The sequence below is a fragment of the Camelus dromedarius genome, chromosome X (assembly GCF_036321535.1).
Source record: "Camelus dromedarius isolate mCamDro1 chromosome X, mCamDro1.pat, whole genome shotgun sequence".
NCBI classification, from domain to species: domain Eukaryota; kingdom Metazoa; phylum Chordata; class Mammalia; order Artiodactyla; family Camelidae; genus Camelus; species Camelus dromedarius.
The window spans coordinates 33,951,652-33,977,335 of NC_087472.1; the positions used below are offsets into that span (position 1 = coordinate 33,951,652).

Here is a 25,684-nt window from a genome sequence, read left to right on the forward strand (position 1 = left end):
TTCTTTTGAACAAACAGGACCTTAGCACATTTCAGCTTCTCTATGCATATAACTGCTTTAATAAAAAATGGAAAACAAGTCTGTACTCCTCTATGTGGCTAGTAGGAATATCTCTCTGTCATTGTTGAGTCCCTCTAGCCAACCTCTGTTTCTCAACATCTATTTCTCTTCAAAGTGCTCTCTCCTTATCCACACTGCCTGACTATAAAGCAGTTTAAAGTAGACAAAACTACAGCCTTTTATGTTGAGCCCAGCTTATAGTTCCATCCTGGATGCCTTAATGCAAGCACACATGTTCAAAGAAAGAAATACCGATGGTAAAAGGGCTTCTGCAGAAAGCTCACTAGGCCCAAAGAAATCATCAGAGCTCACTGAAAAGGCTCCTGGAAATGGGCAGATAGTCCCTGCCTGGTACTCCAATCTAGATGAGGCTTACTGAATTAACTAAACAACTGAATAGGAAGAAAACAACACAATGAGTGCTGACACTTAACCAGACTGTGCTAGTCACTTAAATGCACTGGAATCTCAGTTTCCTCACCTCTAAAATCCTGGCAGTTCCACTAAGTGAGTAACCAAAATGCATCCTTAAAAATAAGTTTACAAAGGGCGCTCCACATATATTACCTTGTCTAATTTGATTTAATGTAAAGTGCTATATGAAAGCTTTCCAAAACATAATGCTGGGGTCCTCCTCACTGTCAGCGAAGGATCAGTAAATCAGGGTTATTTATGGAGCACTCTCTTAGCTGCCTCAGGGAGTGAACATACCTTGCATCTCAAATTACAATTCAAAAAAAATTACTACACATCGATCTCATTTATCAGCATGCAAATTATCTTCTCGGTGTACTACCAATCTCGTTTATCGATCCTAGGAGTGTTGTGTGTAGTGGGAAATCTGAAATCAAACTCACTGAATAAACTCCTTGTTTCACGAAGAAAGCCTTCCAGAAATGGAACAAAATAATAAAGTAGAAAAATCTAAGCCTCAAAGTACAATAGGGTCCTTCTTTGCACTGACAGTTATTGATGCCAACTCTGGAAGTAGAAACTGAGTTACTAATGTTTTATCCTAAATGTCTGAGTTCCCAGAGAGAAAGAGATATGGAGAGGGGAAATAAACAAAGCAATTTTTAAGGAAAAAGGAAGGGATCAAACCTCTAATGGTGATCATTTTATTTTATGTCAAAATAAAATATAGGGCTACTGAAAACGGTTCTTTAGTTTTGAGTTCATATTAAACATCTTAAGCAATGTAACTCAGTGATTATCTTTCACATTAAGTGCTTTTCTCCCCCTTCATACAATAACTTGTCAAAGCCATAAGGTCAGAATCTTATTTTAAGGGCTAGAAAGGTGTTTTTTTTTTTTTAATCCCAAAACTAAGACCAACTTTCCAAACATTAAAAGGCTGACACTGCAAAAGACCATAAATTGCCATGAAACAGGCCTCATTCTCAGTGAGTGCCTTTAGCAGTTACAAAATTGGAAAAGAAAAGACCAGGGGTGGGATCAAAGGGGAGGGTGGGCAGAGGGACTCAAGAGAGGGAAAATCTTGGAGGAGCTGAAGACTCAAGAGAAAGGCAGGGTGTTTGTGTGTGTGTGTGTGTGTGTGTGTGTGTGTGTGTGTGTGTGTGTGTGTGTGTGAGAGGGGGACTCAAGAGAAGGCAAGAGTGGAGGGCAGAGAAACCAAAAGAGAAGGCTTGGCTAAGTGGAAAAGAGGCAGAGGGACTCAAAAAGGCAGAGCAAGGGGTGGGGGCAGCGGTGGAGGAACAGGCTTAGGGAAGGGAGAGGAGATAGAGTACAGAGTAAATCACTGGAGAGAACTAGTCTAAGAAATGAAGGAGGAATGGCATTGAAATGCAAAACACAGCCTCAAAAGCCCCAAACTTTTAGAAGAACCCTCCCCCAGTTTTTTGTTTGAAAAAACAAAAAACTGGAGACTTTTGAAGTACAGTATTCATAAAAATCTTATACAGTGAAGTAATAGTAGTCATTTAAAGATTTCAAAAATATATCATTTTAGAGGGAAAAATAAAATCTGGCTAATATAACTTAATTTGAGTTTATTATTTTTTTTAATAAATCTCACTTTTCTCAGGGCTTTACTCCACAAAAACAAGTCATCAAGTATACATCTTTGAAAAAATAAGCGTAATTCTTATGTTTGTAATTTTTATTGCGGTAAAATATGCATAATGTAAAATTTACCATTTTAACCATTTTTAAGTGTATTATTCGGTGGCATTAAGTACATTCACAATATTGTTCAACCATCACCAATATCTATGTACGAAACTTTTTCATCACCACAAACAGAAACTCTATACCCCCTGAACAATAACTCCCCATTGCCCACTCCCCCAGCCCCTGGTACCCTCTATTTTACTTTCTGTCTCTATGAACTTGTCTGTTTTAGGTATTTCTTTTAGTGGAATCACACAGTATTTGTATGATTTATATGAATATTTGTATACTTGAAACAACCTAAATGTCCAGCAACAATAGGGGAATGGAGAGATTTTTAAGTGGCATAGTTATATGAGGGCTACTTTACAGCAATAAAAATAACTAACTTTATCTACATTTATCAATACAGATAAATCTCAAAAACGCTGTTAACCCCCAAAAAAGTTACAGAAAAGTAAGTACCATAAACCATTTATGTAAATATTAAAAGACATACAAAACAATACATTACAAATCACTTATGGCCATCTACATTTGAGTGCACTTAAACACACAGGAAAAATCCATCACAACTTCGGAAGAACAATGATCTCTGGCATGGGAAGGAAATGAGACTGGGAAGGGGTGCAAGAAAGTAGTGTTTTAGTTTTGTGTTTAGTTTTAATGTAATGTTTTAGTTCTTCAGAAATAATATCTAATGAAAATATGGCAAAGGTTAACAAGTGTTAAATCTTTGGTGAGTACATGGACGATGGTGTACAATGGTCTCTGTACTTTTCTGTTTGAAATGCTTTATAACATTAAAAAGAGGGGTTACTTAATGTCTTAGAGTGACAAAAAATAAGACAATCTGTGTGCTTTGAAAAGGGGGATGTGCTAATATAGGCCAATTATAACTTTTATTCTCCCAGTCAGCTTAATTGCTTCCCTTATAAAAAAATTTAAATTACAAATGAATATATACTCATATAATCTTTGGAAAAGATATTCTATAAAGAAAGCTAATCAGCATGAGTGTTATTATGGCACTTGAATCTGCTTGAATCTGCTATGATTCATACATTTTTTAAAGTAAATCCTTTTGAAAATGTCCATATTTATTAGTTAAAAATACATTCAACCTAACTCATATGTATAAATGGATACCATGGTTGATCACTGCTACTCCAGCACAAAGAAACCTAGATGGGCAAATTCATTCATCCAATGGGAACAAAAACTCACAGCTCAGGTCCAGATCTTTGACCTTCCTGTTAGGATTCCTTTTGAGTGCATGAAACATAAAAGTTATATAAATGATTTTAAATAGCCAAGACTCTACAGTGTTATTGATAACATGGAATAACTGGAAATAAATCTTCTGTTGTTGGTTTAGTTAGGCTGAGTAAATTATGGCCATCTCACTTTATGGAATATTAGGCTGCTATTAATAATGAAAAACATAAGAACTATCAACAGCATAGAAAAATGCCCAGAATAATATTAAATAAAAAGAATTAAAATGTATAAACAGGGATTAAGATTATGTAATAATAACGGTACCTATAGATAAAATAGGAATGAAACAGAAATATCAGTTATATATTGATAGCAGAATTAAGAGAAAATTTTCATCTTTAATTTCTTTCAATGCTGGTTTAATAAATTATTTAAATAGTGTTTTAAAATAATTTATATATTATAAAAGAATTAGCTAAACTATATCCGTTTTTCACAGCTATAACCCACAGAAACTTTCGGTTGTTTTTTATCTTTTAGTTTCATCACTTTAAAATCAAACTAGCAGTCAAAAGCAAGAAATTCTGTTGTCTCTGTTTCTGACATAGGCAAGTCAGGGAAGCTCTTTTTCCTGTTTCAAAATCTGCCTCTAGATCTGACCTGCTATCAAGGCAGAATGGATGAGAATATTAGACTTAATCAAGTGAGCATCTCAGAGATCCACTCACTGACACCACCCTGGGCAGGTCACTGAACCTCTCTAATCTTTGTGTTCCTCAACCCCTAAGTTTCTGTATTAACAAAATTCTCCATAGGAATCAAATGCTTGAAGATTCATCTCAGATCCAGGACCTATGCCTCCAACCCTGGAAAAAACAGCACTTAGCATTGGATTCAACCTTGCCAGGAGCAGGCCAAATCTCGAAGAAGAAATTATATCCCTAAACATAAATAGTGTGTTTCTCAAGAAGAAAACTATTATTTATTAAGTATCTGTGCATCTAGCATTGTACCAAGCACTTCATATATGTTATATGAATCACCTTCCAGGGCCCCACCACAGACCCACAGAACCAGTACCTGGAGTGCAAGGAAATCTGCATTTGTAACAAACATCCTAAGTGATTCTTTTTTTTTTTTAGCTATTATCCTCAATATAAAATGTTTTATTATAATTTTTAACATTTTTTATTGATTTATAATCATTTTACAATGTTGTGTCAAATCTAAGTGATTCTTAAATACACACAAGTTTGAAAACCAAAGGTCTAAGGCCAGTGTTTTTCAAATTGTGAATGACAATTCATTAGTGGGTTATGACCTACATTTTTAAAAATATAAAGGAAAGTATCAGAGTAAATTGCACGTAGTTAAGTATTGTTTCTGCGAAATGGCTGCTAGTTATATATTGTGGATGTGTACTGGGTCACAATACAAAATTTATTCCTTACAGTGAGTCACAGCCAAAAGGTCCGAAAAGCACTACGTAGGCATTATGGATTTAGAATAATGCACCTTACTGAGGCAGAATAGAAAGAAAAAAAGCAAGCAAGAAGAAACAGAACAGCATACATAAGTTAAGCTCCACAAGTATGTAGAGAAATAACATATTTTAAGACCCTTAAACTCTGATCATCTACAGTAATAAGGGGAATTATGGTATAGGTAATTTGGCCAAAAAGCCAAAACTTTAGCCAATATCGTAAATATTCTACCTTCAATTTTGTTTACTGCGGTAACAAGTAGAATGAACAAATAACTCAAGCTTCACTAGCCCCTTCGCCAGAGAGCAGAAAGAAAGAAAGCAATTTAGTTAATTCATAACCGAACTCCAAGCCCAGTACAACCAAAAGTAACCATCCGTTAAGCAATCCTATCTCTCTTTGCTTACAACACTCAATATATGCAGTAATCCACTATCGAACACAGCTAACCAGTTCCGAACAATCGAAATATTTATTAAGCCATCTCTTTCTCTTCCTCTTTGTTTAAAACCAAATCACGGAATTCCTGGGAAACTAGGGTCACAACTGTACCTCTAGGAGAAGTGCAAACACTCCGATTGTCAAGCAGCTGTAAACCAGCGGCGCGCCTGCGTTTCTCCACTCCAAGAAGGGAAAAGCCGGGCACCAGCTCCCGCGGCGTTCCCGGGAGCGGGAGCCAAGCGTAGCTCTGGCACGCCGCTCATCCGAGCCGCGTGGCAGCCAAAGGGGTACTCCCCTGGAACTCCAGACCCAAAAGGCTTGCCCGCAGCAAAGGAAAAAAAGGGCGATCCCACCCTAAACACACACACAACATACACAAACGCCGAGCCCAGACGTAACCACTACACGTGTTTCTGTCTGCGCGGAAAGGGGGCGTGCGGAGCGAGCAGAGAACCGCAGCAAATTCTCCCGAGCCCCAGGTCCCTGAGCCAACCCTTCCTCCCCCGCTGCTCCGGAACTGCGAGATAAGTTGTCCTATCTGGAATTGGACGTGCGAGGGGTTGGGGGGGAGTAACGACGAGGGAGCCGGCTGATGCCCAGGACAAACAAAAACGCCGCAAACTTACCTTGGTGGCAGCGCCGCCGCTCGCTGTCAGACCTCGAAATAAATCGGCCGGTCGCTGAGACTGCGGAGCAGCCAGAGAGGTTGGCAGGGGCCAATTTGGCCTGGAAAGAAATCGGCCTCCACAGTGGGCGCGTCCGCGATGGAGAGTCGCTAACTGAGACCGAGGCTTAAATGGAGTCGACCTAGTTAACTGGAAAGGGCAGCCATTTACCCCGACTGGCGCGCGCTCGGATTGGTTGATTCTCTCCAGTTTCAAAGAAAACTCTTCTATGGTTGGCCAGGAAAGTCAAGCGGGAACCCGGCGGTGGGGGCTGGGGGAGTTAGGAAACAAAGTTGTTACCCGGGCAACACGGGACGCAGAGCTCTCCACCGTATTTTCGGAGCCTAGAGAGCGACCCAAAAACTGACCCAGGTGAGGAAACCCGAACCTTAGGAGGGGGAAAGAGGGATCCTCAGATGCCGTGACTATCAGAGAAACTACAGAGAACTCTAGATACTTAGGACTCTGAGAGATACCCCCCAAAAAAGCCGCAAGTTGGCGATAGAACAGACTCGTGCCCTAATCACCCTGCGCTAGACGCTAGAAGCTGGATTCAGCTTTAACCAGACTCAGTCTTCAGGATGTGAGAGAGCAGTTTTACCAGACAAGGGATGGATGCGGATCGAATGTCAGAAGGCCCAAAACGAACGTGTGGAGCCTTCCCAAAGTCTTTCTGTAGACACACACACATGCTTATGGTTCTAATGTTAATTGGAGAGTGAAAACTATGCTTCCTTATAGGTAGATCTGGGTGCTCCAAGTTGGAGGAGACACTATACCTTCTGTTTTACATGTACAGGCCTGGTTTATCTTGGACCACCCTGATTTCGGTGGGATTTTTTTTAGGGGGTATAACGCTGTTCCGAGTGAAAAAATTGGCCCGTGCTACGTAGCCAATGGTCTGTGTGTGACAATATGAACGCTGTGGCCTGAACGTTCCGACGGACGTTGGTCAGATCCATTAAGCAGTGAGAAGCAGTTAGGCCGCACTTGGGGGGCTGTAGCGTGGTGTGCGTGGATTTCTTGTACCTACCAGACATGCTACTCACCAAGGGCTGATTGGGAGAGTAAGTATTATATGTCGTTGGAGGGTACCTGTCAAAAGGTAAGGGACTGTGTGAAAAACTGAAATCTAAGTGAGGAGAGAGAACAAAGTTTGACCAGAGAGGTAGGGATCATTTCTCCTAAGAGCTTCCTATTGTGACAAGGATTCAGAACAGAGACTATTTGCAGAAGAAATGAAGAAAAGAGACCTGTTGACTTGAGAAAATTTCAAAGAACTGAAGGAAAATGTACTGTCTCAACTCCTTTTTAGATAGAGGTGGAGTGTGAGAATGAGACAGAAACAAAAGAATTATTGACAAGTGTATTAAGTTTGGCTAAAATAAAGAATAGTGGACAGAGGAAATATTAAATAAGGAGGCTCATTTCTTGATCTTTAGGTTTATGAAATATTTCTGGTAGTTTGAAAAATCATCTTCCACTAAATATATTTGAAATTTGTAACAAAAATCTGTAATTACTTATGACTTGGTACTTTTGATGACAGTGAAAGTTAGAGACCTAAAAAAAGAAATCATTTTTGGTACTGTAAAAAAATTCAAAATGAATTACTTTTAATAGGCAGGGAATCATTGATGTGTATAGTTGTCAAAAATATATTTAAAAAACTAATTAACCAGTATATTATAATTTAATTGAGACACAGGCAGAACTGATGTTTACTTTTGTGTTTTCAGAAGAATTTTAGTACAGGAATTGTTAAATAAGGCATTATGTAAATAAAGTTGCAGAAGAAATGCCAATTTTATTTGAGAGTAAATGGATTTTTAATACTTTGAAATCATTCAGCTATAAACAGTCAGTACTCTACATAGGGATATGTGTTTACTTATTAAATCAGTTCATAAATGATATTATTTGGTGATTCTTTATTACTCTGATTTTATTTGCTATATATATACTTGAATTAATAAAATAGTATTTCTTTAGACTCATAGACATAGAATACAAACTTGTGGTTGCCAAGGGGGCAGAGGGTGGGAAGGGATAGATGGGATTTCAAAACTGTAGAATAGATAAACAAGATTATACTGTATAGCATTGGGAAATATACACAAGATCTTATAGTAGCTCACAGAGAAAAAAATGTGACAATGAATATATGTATGTTCATGTATAACTGAATAATTGTGCTCTACACTGGAATTTGACACAACATTGTAAAATGATTAAAAATCAATAAAAAATGTTTAAAAAAATAGGATTTCTTTTTGAATAGTGTGTAATTCAGAGTTTTCACTAATTTAACCTAGACTTCTCTCCAATTAGTTCAAGTCAAAGAGCCATTCCTGTTGACACTGTGGATGGAGGCAAAAATAAATAGAAAACAGGACCCCAGCCTTCTCAACCAGAGTCTGACTTAATCTCAGGTTACTTATACTATTGCTTCAGTGCCATGAGTCTGGAACCATCCTGCTTGAGCTTCTTTAGTCCCTAAATGGCTCTAATGTTTTGGCAAAGGGGTGGTTTTGAAGCATCTGTCTCTTTAGCTCACTGTGACTAGTACCAAAAGAGATCCCCCAATCACACTTCTACCTATGAAGGCCCTAAGAGTTCAGGTTGATGTGGAAAAATCAAGGGCACTGTTTAGAAAATGATGCCATTGGAATTGGCCTAGCAAAGGAGAGAGGGAAAAAAGGGGCCTGGAAAATTTATTTTCTAGATAACCAAATCTCAAATAAAAGATTTAGCAATATATTTTGTTTTTAATGAAATTCCTACTTAAATTTGCCTTAGTGTAAATTTATTCTTGGCCTATTTAAGTGGCAATGCCAGATTCAAACAGACAGAATCTTTTTTTTTAATCACTACACTCTACTGAGTAGTCTAGACAAAAGGAAGAATATATTCCAAAGTACAAAGGCAGGAGATTATAGGGCGTGTTTAATTAGCAGTTCAGTTTTTAACAGAACGCAGATTGCATGTAGGAGAGAATAGAAGGGAAGTGCAGAAAATTAGGTTGGGGTTACATACTGAAGGACCTTGATTGCCAGGCTCAAGATGAACTTTATATCAAATTTATAAACAAAAGATAGTCCTACAAATAACTAACACTGCACAGTTCATAAAAACGCATCTTGCTTTAATTTTTCCACTGTGATCAGTTTGGGTCAAATGATTTTTAGTATGTTTTTAATAGTTTAAGAAATTATGACTTCTAAAAAAGCTAGTAGAATCTTCATTTCCATTGAATTTAGAATACTTTTTTTCCAAAAATTCACATCATAGTTTTTCTCTTTTGATACTTTGAAGTGTTTAGTTAGTTACTTACAAAGTATTGCTGATTCTTTTATTCCTCAAAATACCATATCAACAAACTTGTCATGATTTATAATTTTGTGTTTATAGATTATTATTTATGGTTAATATGGTAAAAATTACTTTTGAAGTGCCAATTTTATTATGATATTTCTTCTCCAGTTTAGCTAAGTATGAATCTATACCATTGTATGCTGGCATAATTTGGAAGTTAAGAAGTCTGACTCCTAATATGCTTCAGATATAAAGAGTGTTACTATAAACTATTGTGAATGATTTGTTTACATCACAAGGAGTAGCATCCCCTTCAAAGCAATCACTTTGGGAAACTATCCATGTATTCTAATGCTGTTATTATTGCTCAAATTACTTTTGAAACTACTCTTTTAGAATCGCCTTGAGGCCTGTAGCGCGTTCTTTTGAATATCCTCCAAGTATCAAATCTTCATATTTTGAAAGTAGATGTGATATAGCTAGAAATCACTTGGAGACAAATCTGATGTGTAATCAGAGTGATACTGTAATGATACCTATTTTCCTGGTGATACATATGAAGGTAATTCCAAAATATTTTGAGCAGTGATAGCATAATTTACATCAATGTATAACCTTCCAAGGTGACTACTTTGAAATCAACGTTCGTATGAATTTAATCATGCTTCATTCAGTATTCACCAACTGCTGACTACCTGCCAGCTCCAGTTACTGAAGACACTCAGCTTCCAGGTATAGCTTCCCACTGCCCACACTGCCCTGCCTCTCACCAGATGAGACCCAGGCCAGAGCTACTTCCCAGCTGGTGAGGATTTAGAATGAATCTGCTATTCCTAAATCCAGTGTCCAGTATACCTACTGAACTGCAGCCCTCCTTCATTACCTCCATTGGGGTTGCCCAGGTGACGTGAGAAAGCCTCTGATGGAGTGCCTGGTTCATTTTCTCTTTTCCAATTGTGACATTGAGCCCTGCTCTATTCTGAGCCTTCCTCTAGCTGCCAACTTGCCCACAATCCTTAAGAACTGGACCCGGCCTCCTATACCCCCACCTATGGACCAGGGTACTACTTCACCTAAATAGGTCTGTAAGCATGACTATTCAAACCTCTCTGCCCTGAAACACCACTCATGTCCTGAAACTCCCACTGCCATGTCACTGCCAAGCAGATGAGCACACATGAATAGCAGTTCTGATTGCTACCTCAGACACTCTATGTGGGACTTCTGAATACCCTTCTTCTGGGTTAGCTTTACTGGTTCCAGTTTCTTCCCCTCTCACCAGCCCACATTTGAGCTCTAACAAGCCTCATCATCATATACCTGTGGGTGCTGGCACTATGTGCCATATAATAATGATATTTTTTATAAAGCTTTTCCTATTTCAGGGAAATAAAACAACTTCTGCTGTATTTGTTGTTTTGTCTCATTGTACAATCTCAACTCAAAATATCATTTATATCTTTATACCTAATATCTGGATCCATTTCCCCCTTTCATTGTTAAAGGCAGAAAGTGTTTCAATAAACTTGTTGCTGTCAATGTTAAGTAAATATTTAATGAACACACAATCAGCTAGGACTTTTAAAATATAAACAGGAGCCTCGGTGTTTAATTTAATGTGTCAATTATTCATTTCCATAGCCGACTACCAGACCATACTGTGAGAGAAGATTGTTTTATCACCTCTTATTTTACCTTGTCCAATTTAATGAGCTTCCAATGTAATGAGTATTATCATTAACTTATTCGACATCATTATTAGAAGTGATATTCATGCCCAGCAAAATTAAATTTTTAAAAGACCAATAATAGGTAACATATGTTGAGTGCTTACTATGTGCCAGGCACTGTTCCAAGCTCTTATACATATATTAAGCGACTTAAGTCTTGTAACAACCCTATGAAGTAGCACTATAATTATTCCCATTTTATAGATAAGGAAAATGAGGTATAGAGAGTTTAAATGATGTGCCCAGAGTCACAGAGCTAGGAAGTAAATGATAAATACAAATCTAGGTAGCATGACTCCAGAGCCTTTACTCTTAACTATACTGCCTTTACGCTAAATGTACAGGGCAATTTAACATTTGTTTCATACCCTTGGCATCTCCGATTAGCATTAAGATCAGTTTTCCTTTTAAAAAACAGAGTCAAAGTAATGGTAAAAGATAAGAGTAAAACAAAAGTTTTGTAAAACACCATCTACATGCAGATTGATTTTGACAGGTGATTGTACCAGCACACATTTGAGAATCCCTTTGTATTACTGTTCTAGGCATAATGTAAAAATTTAGTGGATCATTTAATATAAGCACTAAAGAAATGTTTCTTTTGAATTAATTTTATAAAATAATGTTTAAGAAATATCAGAAATGTTGAAAAGAGTCATATTATATTTGTGCTCAAATCACTAACAATAGGCCTAATTCTACAGTCTTTATTCAGGTTATTAAAATCTGACACGTCCAATATTTTTAAAGATCCTGAATTCCTACTCCAAGTATAACGGTAAAGATTATTTTAAAAGGCTGATATCTGGCTGGTAGGATTAACAGGTAGTTGTGATTTTCTTATTTCTACTTTTAATGTATTATTTCCTAAAGTCTCCACAATATACATCAATTGTCTCTATTATAATCAGAAAAAAAATTTGTGTGAACTTTCACTGAAGTTAATGAACTAACCCATTAGGGTTCTCAAACAGCAATATCAAGGGTTGATGAAAAATTTAACTAAAGCAAAAGGTACAGGCCTACCTGAGACAAAAGTGTGAAACGAGTAAAGTTCCTTGAGATATTCCCCCCAACAAACATCCTTTTCAGTTCACTAAATGGAACATACAGCCTAGACAGCATATATGAGACAGATAAAAAGGTAGTCTACAAATGTACATCACCAAATAATAATGTACATTCTATATGACACTGACATACCCTTTCTTTAGAGGTAGAGCTTAAGAATATACATTTTGAACTCACTCCCCAAGTGATTCTTAAACACACTAAAACCTGAGCATCACTATGTAGTGCTCAGTAAATGCTTGTTAGATTGAGCATGAAGTTTTAATAAAACAAGCTGAATATTCACATTTACTTGCTGCCCCAGGTCTGCGAGTCAGCACAATACATATATTTGAAGGAGTTTACAAGGATTTTCAAGGAGGAATAAGACATAACAGAGTGACCCAGGGCAAGAAGGGAGATATGACAGTTTAGAAAAATCTTCATATCTTAAATAAAATAGAAAACTAAAATATCTCTTTCTGATTATCTTCTTCCTCAGAACATGGACTCTGAAAATATGGAATCTGAAAATGCAGAAACTGAAAACATGGAAACTGAACACATGGAATCTGAAAACATGGAAATTGAAACTATTTCTTCAGTTTCAACTCTGCAGGCTCTCTCAAGACTACTTTATCCTGAAGAGGATGACTTTGAGTTGGAACAGGTGGTCGTATACTTACAGATGAATTTGTTCTGATCACACTAAGTTGCAAAACTGTGTTTGAACAACTTGTTCCAACCTTGCTGTGGGAGCAGGGCTGTGTCATCTAATACATTCACAGGAGGTTGCAGGGCTGATTATGCATGAGAGTATAACCTCTAGTACATTTCTAGCAAACATAATTACATTTTTTCTAAACTACCTGAATGCTGAATAGGAAAATAGTTCTGTAACTATGGTAGCAATAGCCACATTTCAAAATGTTTGTCATTTATATTTATGGCCAAAGAATGCTTGACAACCATTGCAAAGAGTGGTATCTAGGATTTTTAAGCCTTGACAATATTTCTATAAAACAAATCATTTTAATTAGTCAGTATTTATTAGGCCCCCAAAACCCGTTCCCCTTAGTTTTTTTTTTTTATTTGTCTACACACAAAAGCAGAACAGAAAATATTTTGAGCCAAATAATGGGACAAACTAGCTTCAGCCTATTAAAACTGGCTCCCGGCTACATGCTCAGATAGATACAGCTGCAGAATCTAATTAGTTGAATAGCATTAGGTCAGGGCAGGGAACCTCGGGGAGGCATGCAGCAGCAAGATGGGCTTTATTTTGGTTAGGAGAGTTCCGTGAATTGAACTTTGGCCATTCCACATTCACTGCCAGTATTACCAGAAAAATTGAAATACTTTCATATAACCCCCTGCTCTCCATTCTGCTCCTCCTTATATATCAAACTGCTATATGAAGGCAAACAAAAGATGGGGCAGAAATCTCATAATAGAGCAGAATATATCAATTTGCTTTAAATTATTTTAGTGAAGTTCTTTGTTTTTATGACCAGTTTACCATGAATAAACCATCTCCCATGAATATACATATCAATTTTCTCCTCCCAAAATTCTTTCCTGCCATAGTGTGGAAAAACAAGTAGTATAATTTAAATAGGCAGCCATTTCAGTGGTTCAGATTGACATTGGATTGAGCTTCCAGGAAGCTCCAGGGGGAAGTTAGGTGGAACAGGGCAAAATCAAGTAAAACATGCAGTGGAAATAAAATTTTGTAGGAAAGGGGAACTGAGTAAGCTTAGAGCCAGGATTAGGAACTAAGAGGTTTTAGTCAGAGAAAATTCTTAGTAGAGGCCAAAGAAATAAGAAAAATCAGGATGTTAGTAACAGCACTGATTATATACACCAAATAGGACACAGGAGAAAAAGTTAAGAGCAATATATCAATGAGGTTGGGAAGGCAAACTCATTTTTGCTACCTTAACTGAAATAGAATGATACATCCTGGGAAAGGTAAGGTTATGTCATATAGAAAAAGTGTAAATATTTGAGAAACAGTGATCTTGAATAAAGGGAAGTGGAACTTGTAACTGGAACAGATTCAGAGATAAGAATTTACCCTGGTTACAAAGCCTGTTTCCTTTGGCATTTATATCTAGAGATGTTTATTTGCATCTAGAGGTGTTTCCAGGGGAAGGATGAGTGCTTATGAGAATAGAGGGACTAGAATCATTCTACCAAATTGTACAATTTATAGAGGAAAATTACTATAATAATGTATGATGCTGTATATCTGAGTTAAAAGCAATTTTGAGATAATTGGTCATTCGGACACCACAGTACAGATATCGTTAGAGGATATGGAACTGGAGTATCAGAACAGTGGGAGAATAATTAATGTTTCTAATGAACTATTAAATTTTCCAGGAGAAAAATGGCTTTTCATTTTTTAACATGTATTAATCTTGGGAACTGGGGAATGATTACAAGAGTGATGTGTTTCTGAAAATACACTCACTAAAAAGATTTTAGAACTGTTGCGTACACATTGGTTTATTTATACTTTCCTCACCATGGATTGTTAAGAATGTGGGAGATTGGGAAGAGAGCATGCCTGTTGTTTTTTAACTCACAAAGAGACCTTAAGACGTTGGGACATAATGTTCACTACTCTTCATAGACAATGTAACAAGGGTGTTCTAACACTCTTACATATTGCAAAGTGGTGTGAATGGCAATGATAAATGGCTCAGATAATTGGATGTAGTTTCATGGTAGAGACTGAAATGATAATTCTTATAGAAACAATTGCCAGATGGTTTTTAATGTTTTTATTATCCTGATCCGTCTTTTCACTTGAAAATTTTATTTTTAATCATGTATTTTCATTAAGTTAATAAACTGAAACTCCCCCTCTGTTCTGATATACTGATCCAGTCATCACTGTCCATGGAGAGCATATCAATTTTTGTCAAGAATGGTCAAGTTTTTATTTCTACAGATTTTAATTTGCTGCAGAAGGAAGCACTCAACAAAACACGAGGCCCTCATGTTCCAAGAAATGCTTTACCCTGATTAACTATTAGTATTATTAGTATTCTCATGAATAATAACTTAAGAAAAGCACTGCAAGTTTATATGACATTAGTGATTAAAAAGAAAAAAAATGTACAGAATATTGTCTTGGGATTTTCACATTAAAATGCCTGTAACACCTTCACTGCAGACATAGCACTTTAGAAGCACCTTTTGCAAAGGAGTAGTTACTGTCTTAGAAACTGTTGAGATGTTATAGATTAATTTTTAATTTATAGCTGTTGGAATAATTTAGCATAATAAAGACGCAAGTGAGCTTTTCCACCAACTTTCAAGGATGGACACTATTCCTCTTGCCCAAATGGGACGTTACACATTTTGTACCTGCCTGAAATCTTGGGAGATAAGGGCAGGGACCTGGGAAAGGAGAATTAGAGGTGCTAGTTGGCCTGGATCCAAGGAGATAAGAATTTTTGACTGCCAGCAATGAAGTAAATTGGAACTGCTGAGTCTGACATCAGCAAGAACAATTAGTAAAAGAATGGGGATTTTCTTGAAATAGTGAAGAACCCCTGACAGGGACCAATGAGGTAGTTGCCTCTATGCTGATGGTGTAGTGTGTATTATACTTAGTTGAAAAAAGAAAACTGTTCTTCTATTGGTGAGCCAGGGGCAGTCCTGTGGGGATGTGTGTACTTGTACAGAAGATGGCAAAATAAACCTGAGCTTGCATGAAGACTCAAGTGGTTTACCATGTATTTGACACTGTTAATTTGGGGTTGCTGTTTAAATCCACTAGTTCAGTGTTGTGAGGTGGTGGGACAAAGAAGTGTTTCACACCACAGTGGAAAAAAGTAAAAGCTATTATCAAGGTTTTGAATGAGTTGTTTGATGTCTAAATACTTAGACTCTGTTTAGTGGTTTGTTTTCAGTTCTATAAAACTTTTCCATACTTCTGTCCCCCATCTAACTATGACCATACAACTGCGAAAACCGAGGGGTCAATGCTCTTATACTAATACTTGATTTTAACCTGCTAAGAGATGAATGTGGCTCATTCCCATATCCCCAGGAGAACATGATTCACTGGGCAGGAACTGGGATTTAGTCTGACCAAAGATCAATTCTGCCTTACAGTCTATTAAACCAAACACTTTTTGAAAGGACAAGGAAAACATTCAAAATAATACTTGACATCTGTCTCTCGGTTGTATAACAGTGATAGTTTAAAATTAAACTAGGAAGCTCAATGAAATTTTAGATGGAAAGCTTATCAAATTTAAATTATTACTGGTCATATAAGTTATACATGTAGTAATTACAGAATGTTGGACTTTTCTTCTCCTCCAGGCAAATAGTTCATCTGCCGTCGGAGCCATGGGTCCTGGGAATATTGGACCACCAAAAAGAGAAGAGCTCAAAAGTACGTTATTTAATAAGGCATGTAGATCAGCATAATCAGTATAATCTTTTCTTTGGGAGCAAAATTATAGGGAGAGTAATACTGACTAACACTAGCACTTATCAAAGATGAACTCAAATAATTGCGGGAACAATGGACATCTATTTACATATAAAGAGGCCGTTTTTGCTCTACTGTTGCAGGTAAGTCACTTTTCTAATAATGCAAATTAGTTTGTCTTGCATTATTCACATTTTTGGAATATTTTCTAAGGTGGAAAACCAAGAAAGTCACATGTGGTTAGATGATTTTTTTATTATTTAAGGTCTAGTTACCAAGATGCTTAGCTTCTTCACCTTCTAGGCTGCTGTATTCTGGTAATTTCATAGAATTCATTCATGAATTCATTCAATAAATATTTATTGAGAGCCTATTATGTATAAGGTAGTATCATCATCTCTGAGACTACAATGGGGATCAAAATAGAAAGGGTCCCTGCCCCCATTGAGCTAATAGTCTCTTGGAGAACACAATAAAACAAATAACTACACAACTTTATCTTACATTGAAAGCTTATAAATTAAGCCCACAGGGTGACATATAAAGTCACAGGTATAATAAACTAGAATAAATATTTTGGGATGTTTTCTGAGCATTTTGGCCTATACATTTTCACAGAGTTGAACATTTTACACATCTTTAAAAAATGGTCATGATCACAGTTACCAGAGGGTGGACAGGGAAAGGAAGTAAAGTACCTTCATCAATTTAGGTAATTGTAAAAGATTTTATCTGGAAAAATGTTTAAAATAATGACTAAAATGAGGTCTGAGCGGATGATTTTAAAATTTCAGTTATTATTGTTCTACATACTCAAGAGTCTATTTGCCTTGTTCAAAAGATATTCACTCCATGGAAGACTAGTTCAAATTTGGATGTAATTCTGTGCTGCCTATATTTCTGATAATATTGGTCTAATAATCTCTAAATTCTGAGAACAATGAGTCATATGTGAAATGTTATATATAAATCGGTAATTAGGCTTTACAAAGCCCATGCTGGTTAGAAACAGAGCATTTCAAAAGAACTGGCAGAATTGAAAACCTGACAATCAGGTGCATTTCTGGGAATGCTTAAAAAGGCTCAAAATAATGTTCTACACCTAACGTGGGTCCATTTGCTGCCCCAATAATTGGAACAAATGGAAGCTGGGATTTTGCATGCCTACTTACTTTGAAACATTTAAAGATGACATGTAGAAACCCAGGCAAGTGCTCAGTTTAACATAAAGTATAAGTGACAGAGATTTTCTTTATAGCTCATGTCTACATGAGGGAAATACTGGTTTAAAAAATGATCATTGTTTCTATTGTTTTCAGTTTCTTTAACTGATAGTGTTTTTTAAGAATTATGACAGTGTGGAAAAGGTATCGAAGGGCTTTTATATAATAAAACACAATGCAAAATAAAACATTTCCCCCCAAATCAGATTGTATATTTGATTTGTTCTTTTATGTAAGAATATTTTACATATGGTCCTATTTATGTTTCTGAAAAATGTGTAATATTTCCTTGCATATATGTTATACATGATACATAATTTATATACAGTGTTTTTATGCATTAAATATGTATATATTATATATGTGTATATACATGTATACACAGAGAGAGAGAGACTGGAAAGATATCCACCAGAATGCTATCATTGACTATCATGGCAGTTGCATTATAGATTAATTTTCTTCTTTTATTTATATGTCTTTTCCAAACTTTCTACAATTATTATTATTACAATTCTTCAATGTATTGGCTGTGTACTAATTAAGATTTCTAAGTCAGTTGTTACTAATTTAGCTTCCTTTGACCAAAAAAAGAAGCTTGTGATTACAAATAGAAAATGTTTTACTTCAGTGATCCCAAACTGAGTGTGAAGAGGAACAGGAGCAATTTCAAGAGGTAAAACAGACAACAGCTTCAGCTTTATCTTCCCTTTCTTCCCAGTCATCCCTCAAACCAGCAATGAAAATACGAAGGACATCTGGAATCCAGAGGAGGTTCTAGAAGGAGCAGAGCACCACGACATGTGGGATGTCAGAGAAACACCAGAGTAAGTCAAATGAAGCCGGGAACGTGTTTAGGGGTTTAAGTTAGATGTGTCCTCTGATACCATTCTATTTAAGACAAGATTCATAAGGTGACTTCTACCACATAAAAGATAAAACTACGGTGACACACAGAAGCCATGTGTAATTGATGATTTTTTTCCCCTTCTAGAGCAGAAACAAATAATAAATCATAATACCTTCCTTTCAGTTATTATCTAACAAAAAACGAAAAATACAGTCATTTCCATTATAGATTTATATTTAATGTAGTTTAGTTGTATAATGTGGAACTAACAGTAGGTAAAACCAGCCCATTAAATTACAAGCATTCATACAGACTAAATTATTATGCCATGTTTATGTGTCAAAGACCTGCGTTTAATTACTCAGTGTTCCACAATTTCAGTAAAAGGCTATGTTCTCCCTCCAATTATCAGTTGTTACCTGGACTTATTTACCAGTTATTTTAGGATTATGTTTAGTATATTTTGCAAGCAGGATTAAAGGCTTGCTTTGTAGCCTTTTCAATAGGAATTATAAATATGAAAGTTAGAATTATTATCATAAAAAGCCTTTCATACTAATAAATGAAAACACTCATACTTTTAAGGATTAAAGTATGTTTACATCCATAATTGAAATTAATGATTAAATACACTAAGCTTTAAATGTATATATTTTAAAATAAAATCTTGATTGAATATTAGAACAGTTTGAAAAACAAAGGCAATATTTATTAAATTATAATGTACTTTATAATTTCTTAAAGACTTCTGTGGCAAGGGATCTGAGAACTTTTCTAATTCTGACTGTAAAACCGTGTCCAATGTTTAAAAAAAAAACCCTATGGTTCTATCTGCTATGTCAGTTCTGAAAATAGAAGCAGTGGCAGACTGAAGATAATTAACTGGAAAATAGTATCCAGCTTTCAAACAAACAACAAAAAAACCCCATAAACCTCATAAACAAAAGAATTCAAAGGGGATTTTAAAATATTTCTGTCAGCATCTTAAATATGAAGGGAGTAAATCTCAGGTTAAGTGTCCACATATCCCTATGAAAGGCTAAGAATTGTCATTTGTTTCTCATATAGTTTAATGGACGTCAAGCATCCATATGTGGCAAACTCCAGATTTGAGTAAATTTTTACTTTCCATCCTGATGTGAGATGTTCTATAGAAAGAATATCCATGAAAGCTTTATGTGAATAAGACCTCCACTCAGGATATGAAGAAAATTGCTTTATAAGATTTTTTAATCTTTATTTTTCTATCTTATGCAAATGCATTTCAAAATGCCCCCATGGATAGAAGAAGATGGGTAAAAAAACGTTAACAGGGAGATCATCAAAGAAGAAGCCCAAGTGGCCAAATAAAAAATAAGGGCCTGAACTAAGTCACTGGCCTTGGAGAGAAATATGAGGGTCTTTATTTGAGAGGTATTTGAAGGAAGATTTGGTATTTATTGGATATAATGAATGAGAGGAAAGCATCAGAAATGATGCTGAGATTACTAGCTTGGCTGACTGGGTGAACAGTGAAACCATTAACTGTGATTAGGAATGTAGGTGGAGGGTAAGTGGTGAGTTTGGTTTTGGGTGTGTGGCCTGTAAGGTGCCTTGGGACATCCAGGCAAATGTAAACAGTAGGCACTTAGAAAATTGTGTCTCGGGGTGAGGAGCAGCATGGCAGCTAGAGCAAATCCATGTGGGCATCATGGGCATATAGATCAATATCTTTCTGTTTTGTTTTAACCTGGCTTCACCTTTGTAAATACCTGGTAGATGTTAAAGTCTGTTAAGAAAACAGTGTCCCATCTCAAATAGCTACTTACTGTTAGTCTTGTTCCAGCTCAGAGAAATCTTCTTCATCCTTGGACAATCCGATTTACAAGTGGTTAGAAGTTCAATGTAGTCCCTTTTTCTTCCTATCCAGAGATTTACCACGTCTTCGTTAGAGTAGAATTAAACAGAAAAGGTCATTTGTAAATGTTTGCTTACTTCATTCCATCTAAAAAGATAGAGTACATTATGGCTGGAGGTTTCTATAAACCATTCTATCCCTAGGGTCCCAAATTTACAGGCAAGGAAATATTTGTGAACTTGTCACGTGTGTGGCGAAATACCAAGAAAACCTGAACTAAGAATTATTTAGGATTAGATTCTAAACACTATAGCTGTGGCTGTACTGACTACACTACCAGTTTTTCTGTTATGTAATTTTAGAGGTGGAAAAAACCATAGAGATCATTTAGTTCAAACCCACCCCCTCCCATAAATTGTACAAATCCAGAAGCTGAGACCACATGAGTTTTTGACTTGACCAAGATCCTACAGTTAATGACAGAAAGAGTACTAAACTTGGATTTTCTAACTCTACTCTGTGCTTAAATTTAGCAGAGGAGGGTTCTGTCTATCCATCAAACCCTGGGCTATGGGCCCACTATTCTTCTGAGCCATTGTTTTCTAGGAAAGGACCTTCCTTTTTTCTTTTACTTATATTCTTATTAGAATCTTTTTAGAAGTTCCCTCAATCTATTTTTTGTATAGCTCTGAAATAGTTAAGCTTTATTTTTAGAAAAGAAGAGTGTACAACCTAAATCCTGCTTTACAGGGTGAGGGATTTTTGACTGAATTTCCAGACTTTTATTCCTTTATGTTTTGCTATTTGCCTGAAAAACTACAAGGACTTTATTTATCTTGCCTTTTTTTTTTTCTGTCATAGCACATCCTCATAAGTTCCTAGTCTTCTGCTCTGCAACAGGAAATTGCTCTTTCATTTGAGCCTCTGTATCACTGACTTTTTTTTCAGATATGAAATTCTATTCAAACAGCAGGTGGGAACTGAAGATGTGTTCCTGGGATTGACCAGAAAGGACGCTTCAACTGCGTGTTGTAAGGATCTACTGGTAAGCCTCTCCCATCTTTCCCGTTTTCCATATGATCATTATAATTAAATTGATTGTTGTATTCATAATACCATCAGCAAGGCTATAAACTCTTTAAAAATAGTAGTTGCTATGTTTGAGGTACAGAGGGAATAATAGGATACACAGTTTAAAATTGGTAAACATGTACAAAATAAACTGAATTTACACATGTGGCTAAGATTTATGAATAAACCTAATAGAATCATATGACATAACACTATTTCTAGTCCGAATAAAACTGCCCAATCTGTTTGGATGCATTTTTCTTTCATCCTAATTCTGTTCCATACATGTCATGTGATTGGTTATTAATTTCTGATGAGGTGACAGTCAATTAAAATGAAAGATTTCCTTCCCTGAATCTGTCTTATCTCTTATATCTGTATTTCTTTTAATGACTCAGCTTACATTGGGGGATCTAAAAGGGGATTTTTTTCCTTAAATTTTAGATCTGAACTACTGACTTAAAGGTCTAAAAATGCATCTAAAATGTTACCTGGCTTCCTTATCTGAATAACATTATAGCATGTTGGAGAGCATCTTTTGCCAAACCACTGTTTCTATATAATGACAATAGCAATACCAACAATATCAATGTGACTATCTTACTTTTGCTTATGTAAGTTTCATAATGATCTTACTGAAAAGTCTGAGCCTAACCAAGAGTGTGGACTGCAACTCATTTGGGCAATATACACTACTAATTTTGGTGTTTGGTGCTGGGGATTTATTTTTTGAGATCAGGGGTTTGCATCTGTATTTTTCCCTCCCTCTCTTAGCAACCCTCTACAGTATAGAGTACTGAGGTGCCCATAGGAGATGTTTAATATTTTTTCTTAAGCAAATGATAAATGGAATTTCTCTTTTGCATAAACTTCAGGTTTTCTCTTATTAGCTAAATCTAAGACATTCAATTGGATCAAGTAACATGATGGGAATAGTGTCTTTAAGGACCTCAGGAGATTTTTCAGACTCTAATGAGCTAAGGTTTCAAGTGATCTTGAAGTAATTAGCTCCCAGGGTTTTACCAGTAATATTCAAATTTCTCTCTCTTAAATGACTGTAAAACTGTTTTTGATGTCTGGTATTGCAGATTGCTCTAAACTCTAAAGAAATTCTAGGCCCTAAATAAATAAAACTGTTGTGAGCCTTTTCATTTCTCTCACACAACTTGCTACTAGCATTAATAATAAAGGTAGGCTGAATGAAGAATCTTGGAAACTAAATCACACCTCAGAGTAGGAGTACACAGTTTATCTAAAACTCAACAGGTATGTACAGAAAAAGGTTTGATCCCTCTCTCTAATGAACTTATAGTTGATTGGGGAGATAAAACTAACATAAAAATAGTCACTTTATTATTAACAAGTAGACTCAGTGTTGACAATTTTAAGTTTACCAGGAGTTCAGAGGGTTTGGATAAGATGGGGACACCTTTGAATGCCAGGAACAAATGAAATATTTGTTGGTGCTATGGCATTCACCACATGTATAGCATTCTTTTTCTCTTTCTTTTTCTTCATACATTCAGTCTTTAAATACTTGGTGAATAACTACTACATACCAGGCCCTGTCCTAAGTCCTAGGGATACAAAGACAAATAAGAAACAGTCAATTACCCTCAAGGAATTTACAGTTAAGGACATGGACACCTAACAAATCATTGCAGTTCAGTATGGCAAGCATAAAGGCATATGCCAGGTACATGGTGACATAAAGCAAAAAGGGATCAGCACTGGGTAGACAGGATTTCTCAGGTGGACAACATTCTAAGAAGGCCATTCCAAGCAGGGGTAAGAGCACATGGAAAGGTATCCAGGCATAAAATAGCATGGCCTATTTGAGTTAGGACTGAGTGTGACAAGAATAAAGAATAATTGTAGACAGTAGTGCACTGGTAAGCTGTCTCTCAAAAAAGAAAGAAATGACAGATTTGTAGCTTGAATTTTATCCTGTAGGCATATTAATGATGACATCCACTGTCACTGCTTAACCTCACTGGGAAGACTCAGACTAAAGAGGTTATTGACCTCATCTCAAATATTTCTTGTGCAAATTTATAAGCTTATTATTCCTGTTAATAATATGGCATTTTCTCAACTCTAAGACATCATCAAGTTGTACATGTGCCATTTATTTAGTAACAAAGGAAAAATAAGTATACTCAGTAAATATACACCTTGACTGTGTAATAAACATTAGAATGTGAGGAAAATTGCACCTTAGAATTGGCTAAATATGTTATCTGGATCCTGGACCTGGTCTATATGTAACAATCCAACCCAGAGACTTTAAGAAGACCTCTGCTCAAGCTGAGGAAGGTAATAGGAATACAATCAACCTGTTTAAATACAAGAATTGATTCGGGAGTTTAAAAATTTACAAGAGCCCCACCCTTTCCTTCACCCTCCCCAGACTCCAAATAAGAAAGCTAGATTTATGAGACCTAAATCAAAGTGTTTGTCCTAAACAAAATGCTGAGTTACGAATATGTATGTCTTCAGCAAACCTTCCATTCTTTCCTTCTAACCCCAACCCAAAGAGCTCCATTATCCAAATTATGCCTGCTACTCTACTCCTGAGTTTGTAGCTACCAAGCTTCCCTTGCCTGTAATCTATATTTAGGCATTTTATTTTTAAAATAAAAATTGTATATATTTAAAGTGTACAACATGATGATTTGATATATCTATGCATAGTGAAATGATTACTACATTCAAGCTAATTAACATATCATCTCCTCACATACCATTTGTGTGTGTGTATGTGTGTGGTGATAACACCTGAAATCTACTCTCTTAGCAATTTCCCAGTATTCGGTACAGTACTGTTAACTATTGTCATCATGCTGTACATTAATTTTAGAGCTAGAACTAGGCCAGTGGTTTGCAGGTTTGTTTTGTTTTGTTTTGTTTTGTTTTTAGCTGCCTACTCTTTTCTTCAAACAAAATTCTAGGAGAAAGCCCAACATATAAAACAAATTAAAGTACTACTGCCCTGGTTAAAAGGGTGCCATCATCCGTGAGGCAGCTTTTAGGAGAAAACTGGGGCTCCTTAGAACACAGTTTGAAAGATGTTAATCTAGACTTTCCTCCTTATATTACAGTTGAGAAAATAAGGTCAAGCTTGCAAGGTATCAAATACTAACATAAGAGAGTCTAGAAGGCTTCTTCCTTCTAGGTGATATGCATGTTTTTCTTTAAACCTCATGAGTAGAATGGCCCTGTCTAATTGTATTGTATTGCACTTTATATTTTTTTCTCTTTCATCTTCCACAGTCTCCATCCCTCCCCACAAGGCTTCTACTATCATAGACTTGATATATATCCTAGTAAACATATTTATCGTTGTTTTCTGTAATTTTAAAAATACAACAAATACTTATTGAGCATTTACCATAGGCCGGATTCTTAACATACAGTGTTGAACAAAATAGATACAAGGTTCTCCTTCTCTTCAGGCGCTTACTGTTAAGAGATCAAGCAGTCCATAAGCAGCAGTGTGGACTTTCATAGATCCATCCAATAAGGAAACAATGAATCCCAAAGGATGTATTTTATTACTTACATAGACAGCGTAAGCAAGATCAGCATGTTGTCAGCTCCCCATGTCCCTTTGCCTCACAGGACGACTTTGAACTGAAGGGGCCAGATGACAGGTGACATGAGCAGTGAGGCATTCTTGGCTGAAGAACCAACTCTAGACTGCAGCTAAGCTGTTTTGTAGCCTGCATCTATACCCAGGGGAAGGGAGGTGGAAAGTCCTACACTCTGTTGGAACTTCATGGCAGCCTCCTGCAAGATAGGGAGCCTCCCACAAGGTATAAAGGCAGATAAGAGACAGCCTTGAGGCATCTCCTCACAAGACTGCCTGTCTTCCCCTGTTCTAGGAGGATCACAGGATGTTCTGCCAAGACCTGGGGCGGACTGCAGTTGAGCCTTGCCTATGAGGCCTGTGTGGATAGTACAAGGTCACCAGAGTGCCATAGTGGAACCACTTCTGTACATTTACAGTCCAAAAATCAAAGTTGTTATCCTGATTGTTCACCAAACATGATATAATAATAATAACAGCAAACAATTTATATAATGCTTACTATGTGCCAGGCATTTTCTAAGAACTTTGCACATAGTAGCTCATCAATCCCCACACCAAA

At 36.4% G+C, this 25,684-nt stretch overlaps 2 protein-coding genes across 2 annotated transcripts in view; one reads left to right on the top strand and one right to left on the bottom strand.

The window, feature by feature from the left end:
* NUP62CL (nucleoporin 62 C-terminal like) overlaps positions 1-7,041 on the bottom strand; it is a 61,223-nt gene extending 54,182 nt beyond the window's left edge. The window contains exons 1-4 of the mRNA XM_064483178.1: positions 6,937-7,041; positions 5,963-6,151; positions 5,712-5,874; positions 5,448-5,594 (exon numbers count right to left, since the gene is read on the bottom strand). Of these exons, the coding sequence (XP_064339248.1) occupies positions 5,448-5,594; positions 5,712-5,874; positions 5,963-6,151; positions 6,937-7,041 (604 nt within the window). The remainder of the gene's footprint in view (positions 1-5,447; positions 5,595-5,711; positions 5,875-5,962; positions 6,152-6,936) is intronic.
* Positions 6,276-25,684, top strand: part of DNAAF6 (dynein axonemal assembly factor 6) — a 36,233-nt gene continuing 16,824 nt past the window's right edge. Inside the window, exons 1-5 of the mRNA XM_010987563.3 lie at positions 6,276-6,373; positions 12,599-12,766; positions 16,441-16,513; positions 18,497-18,602; positions 21,411-21,507. Of these exons, the coding sequence (XP_010985865.1) occupies positions 12,602-12,766; positions 16,441-16,513; positions 18,497-18,602; positions 21,411-21,507 (441 nt within the window). The 5' untranslated portion in view covers positions 6,276-6,373; positions 12,599-12,601. The remainder of the gene's footprint in view (positions 6,374-12,598; positions 12,767-16,440; positions 16,514-18,496; positions 18,603-21,410; positions 21,508-25,684) is intronic.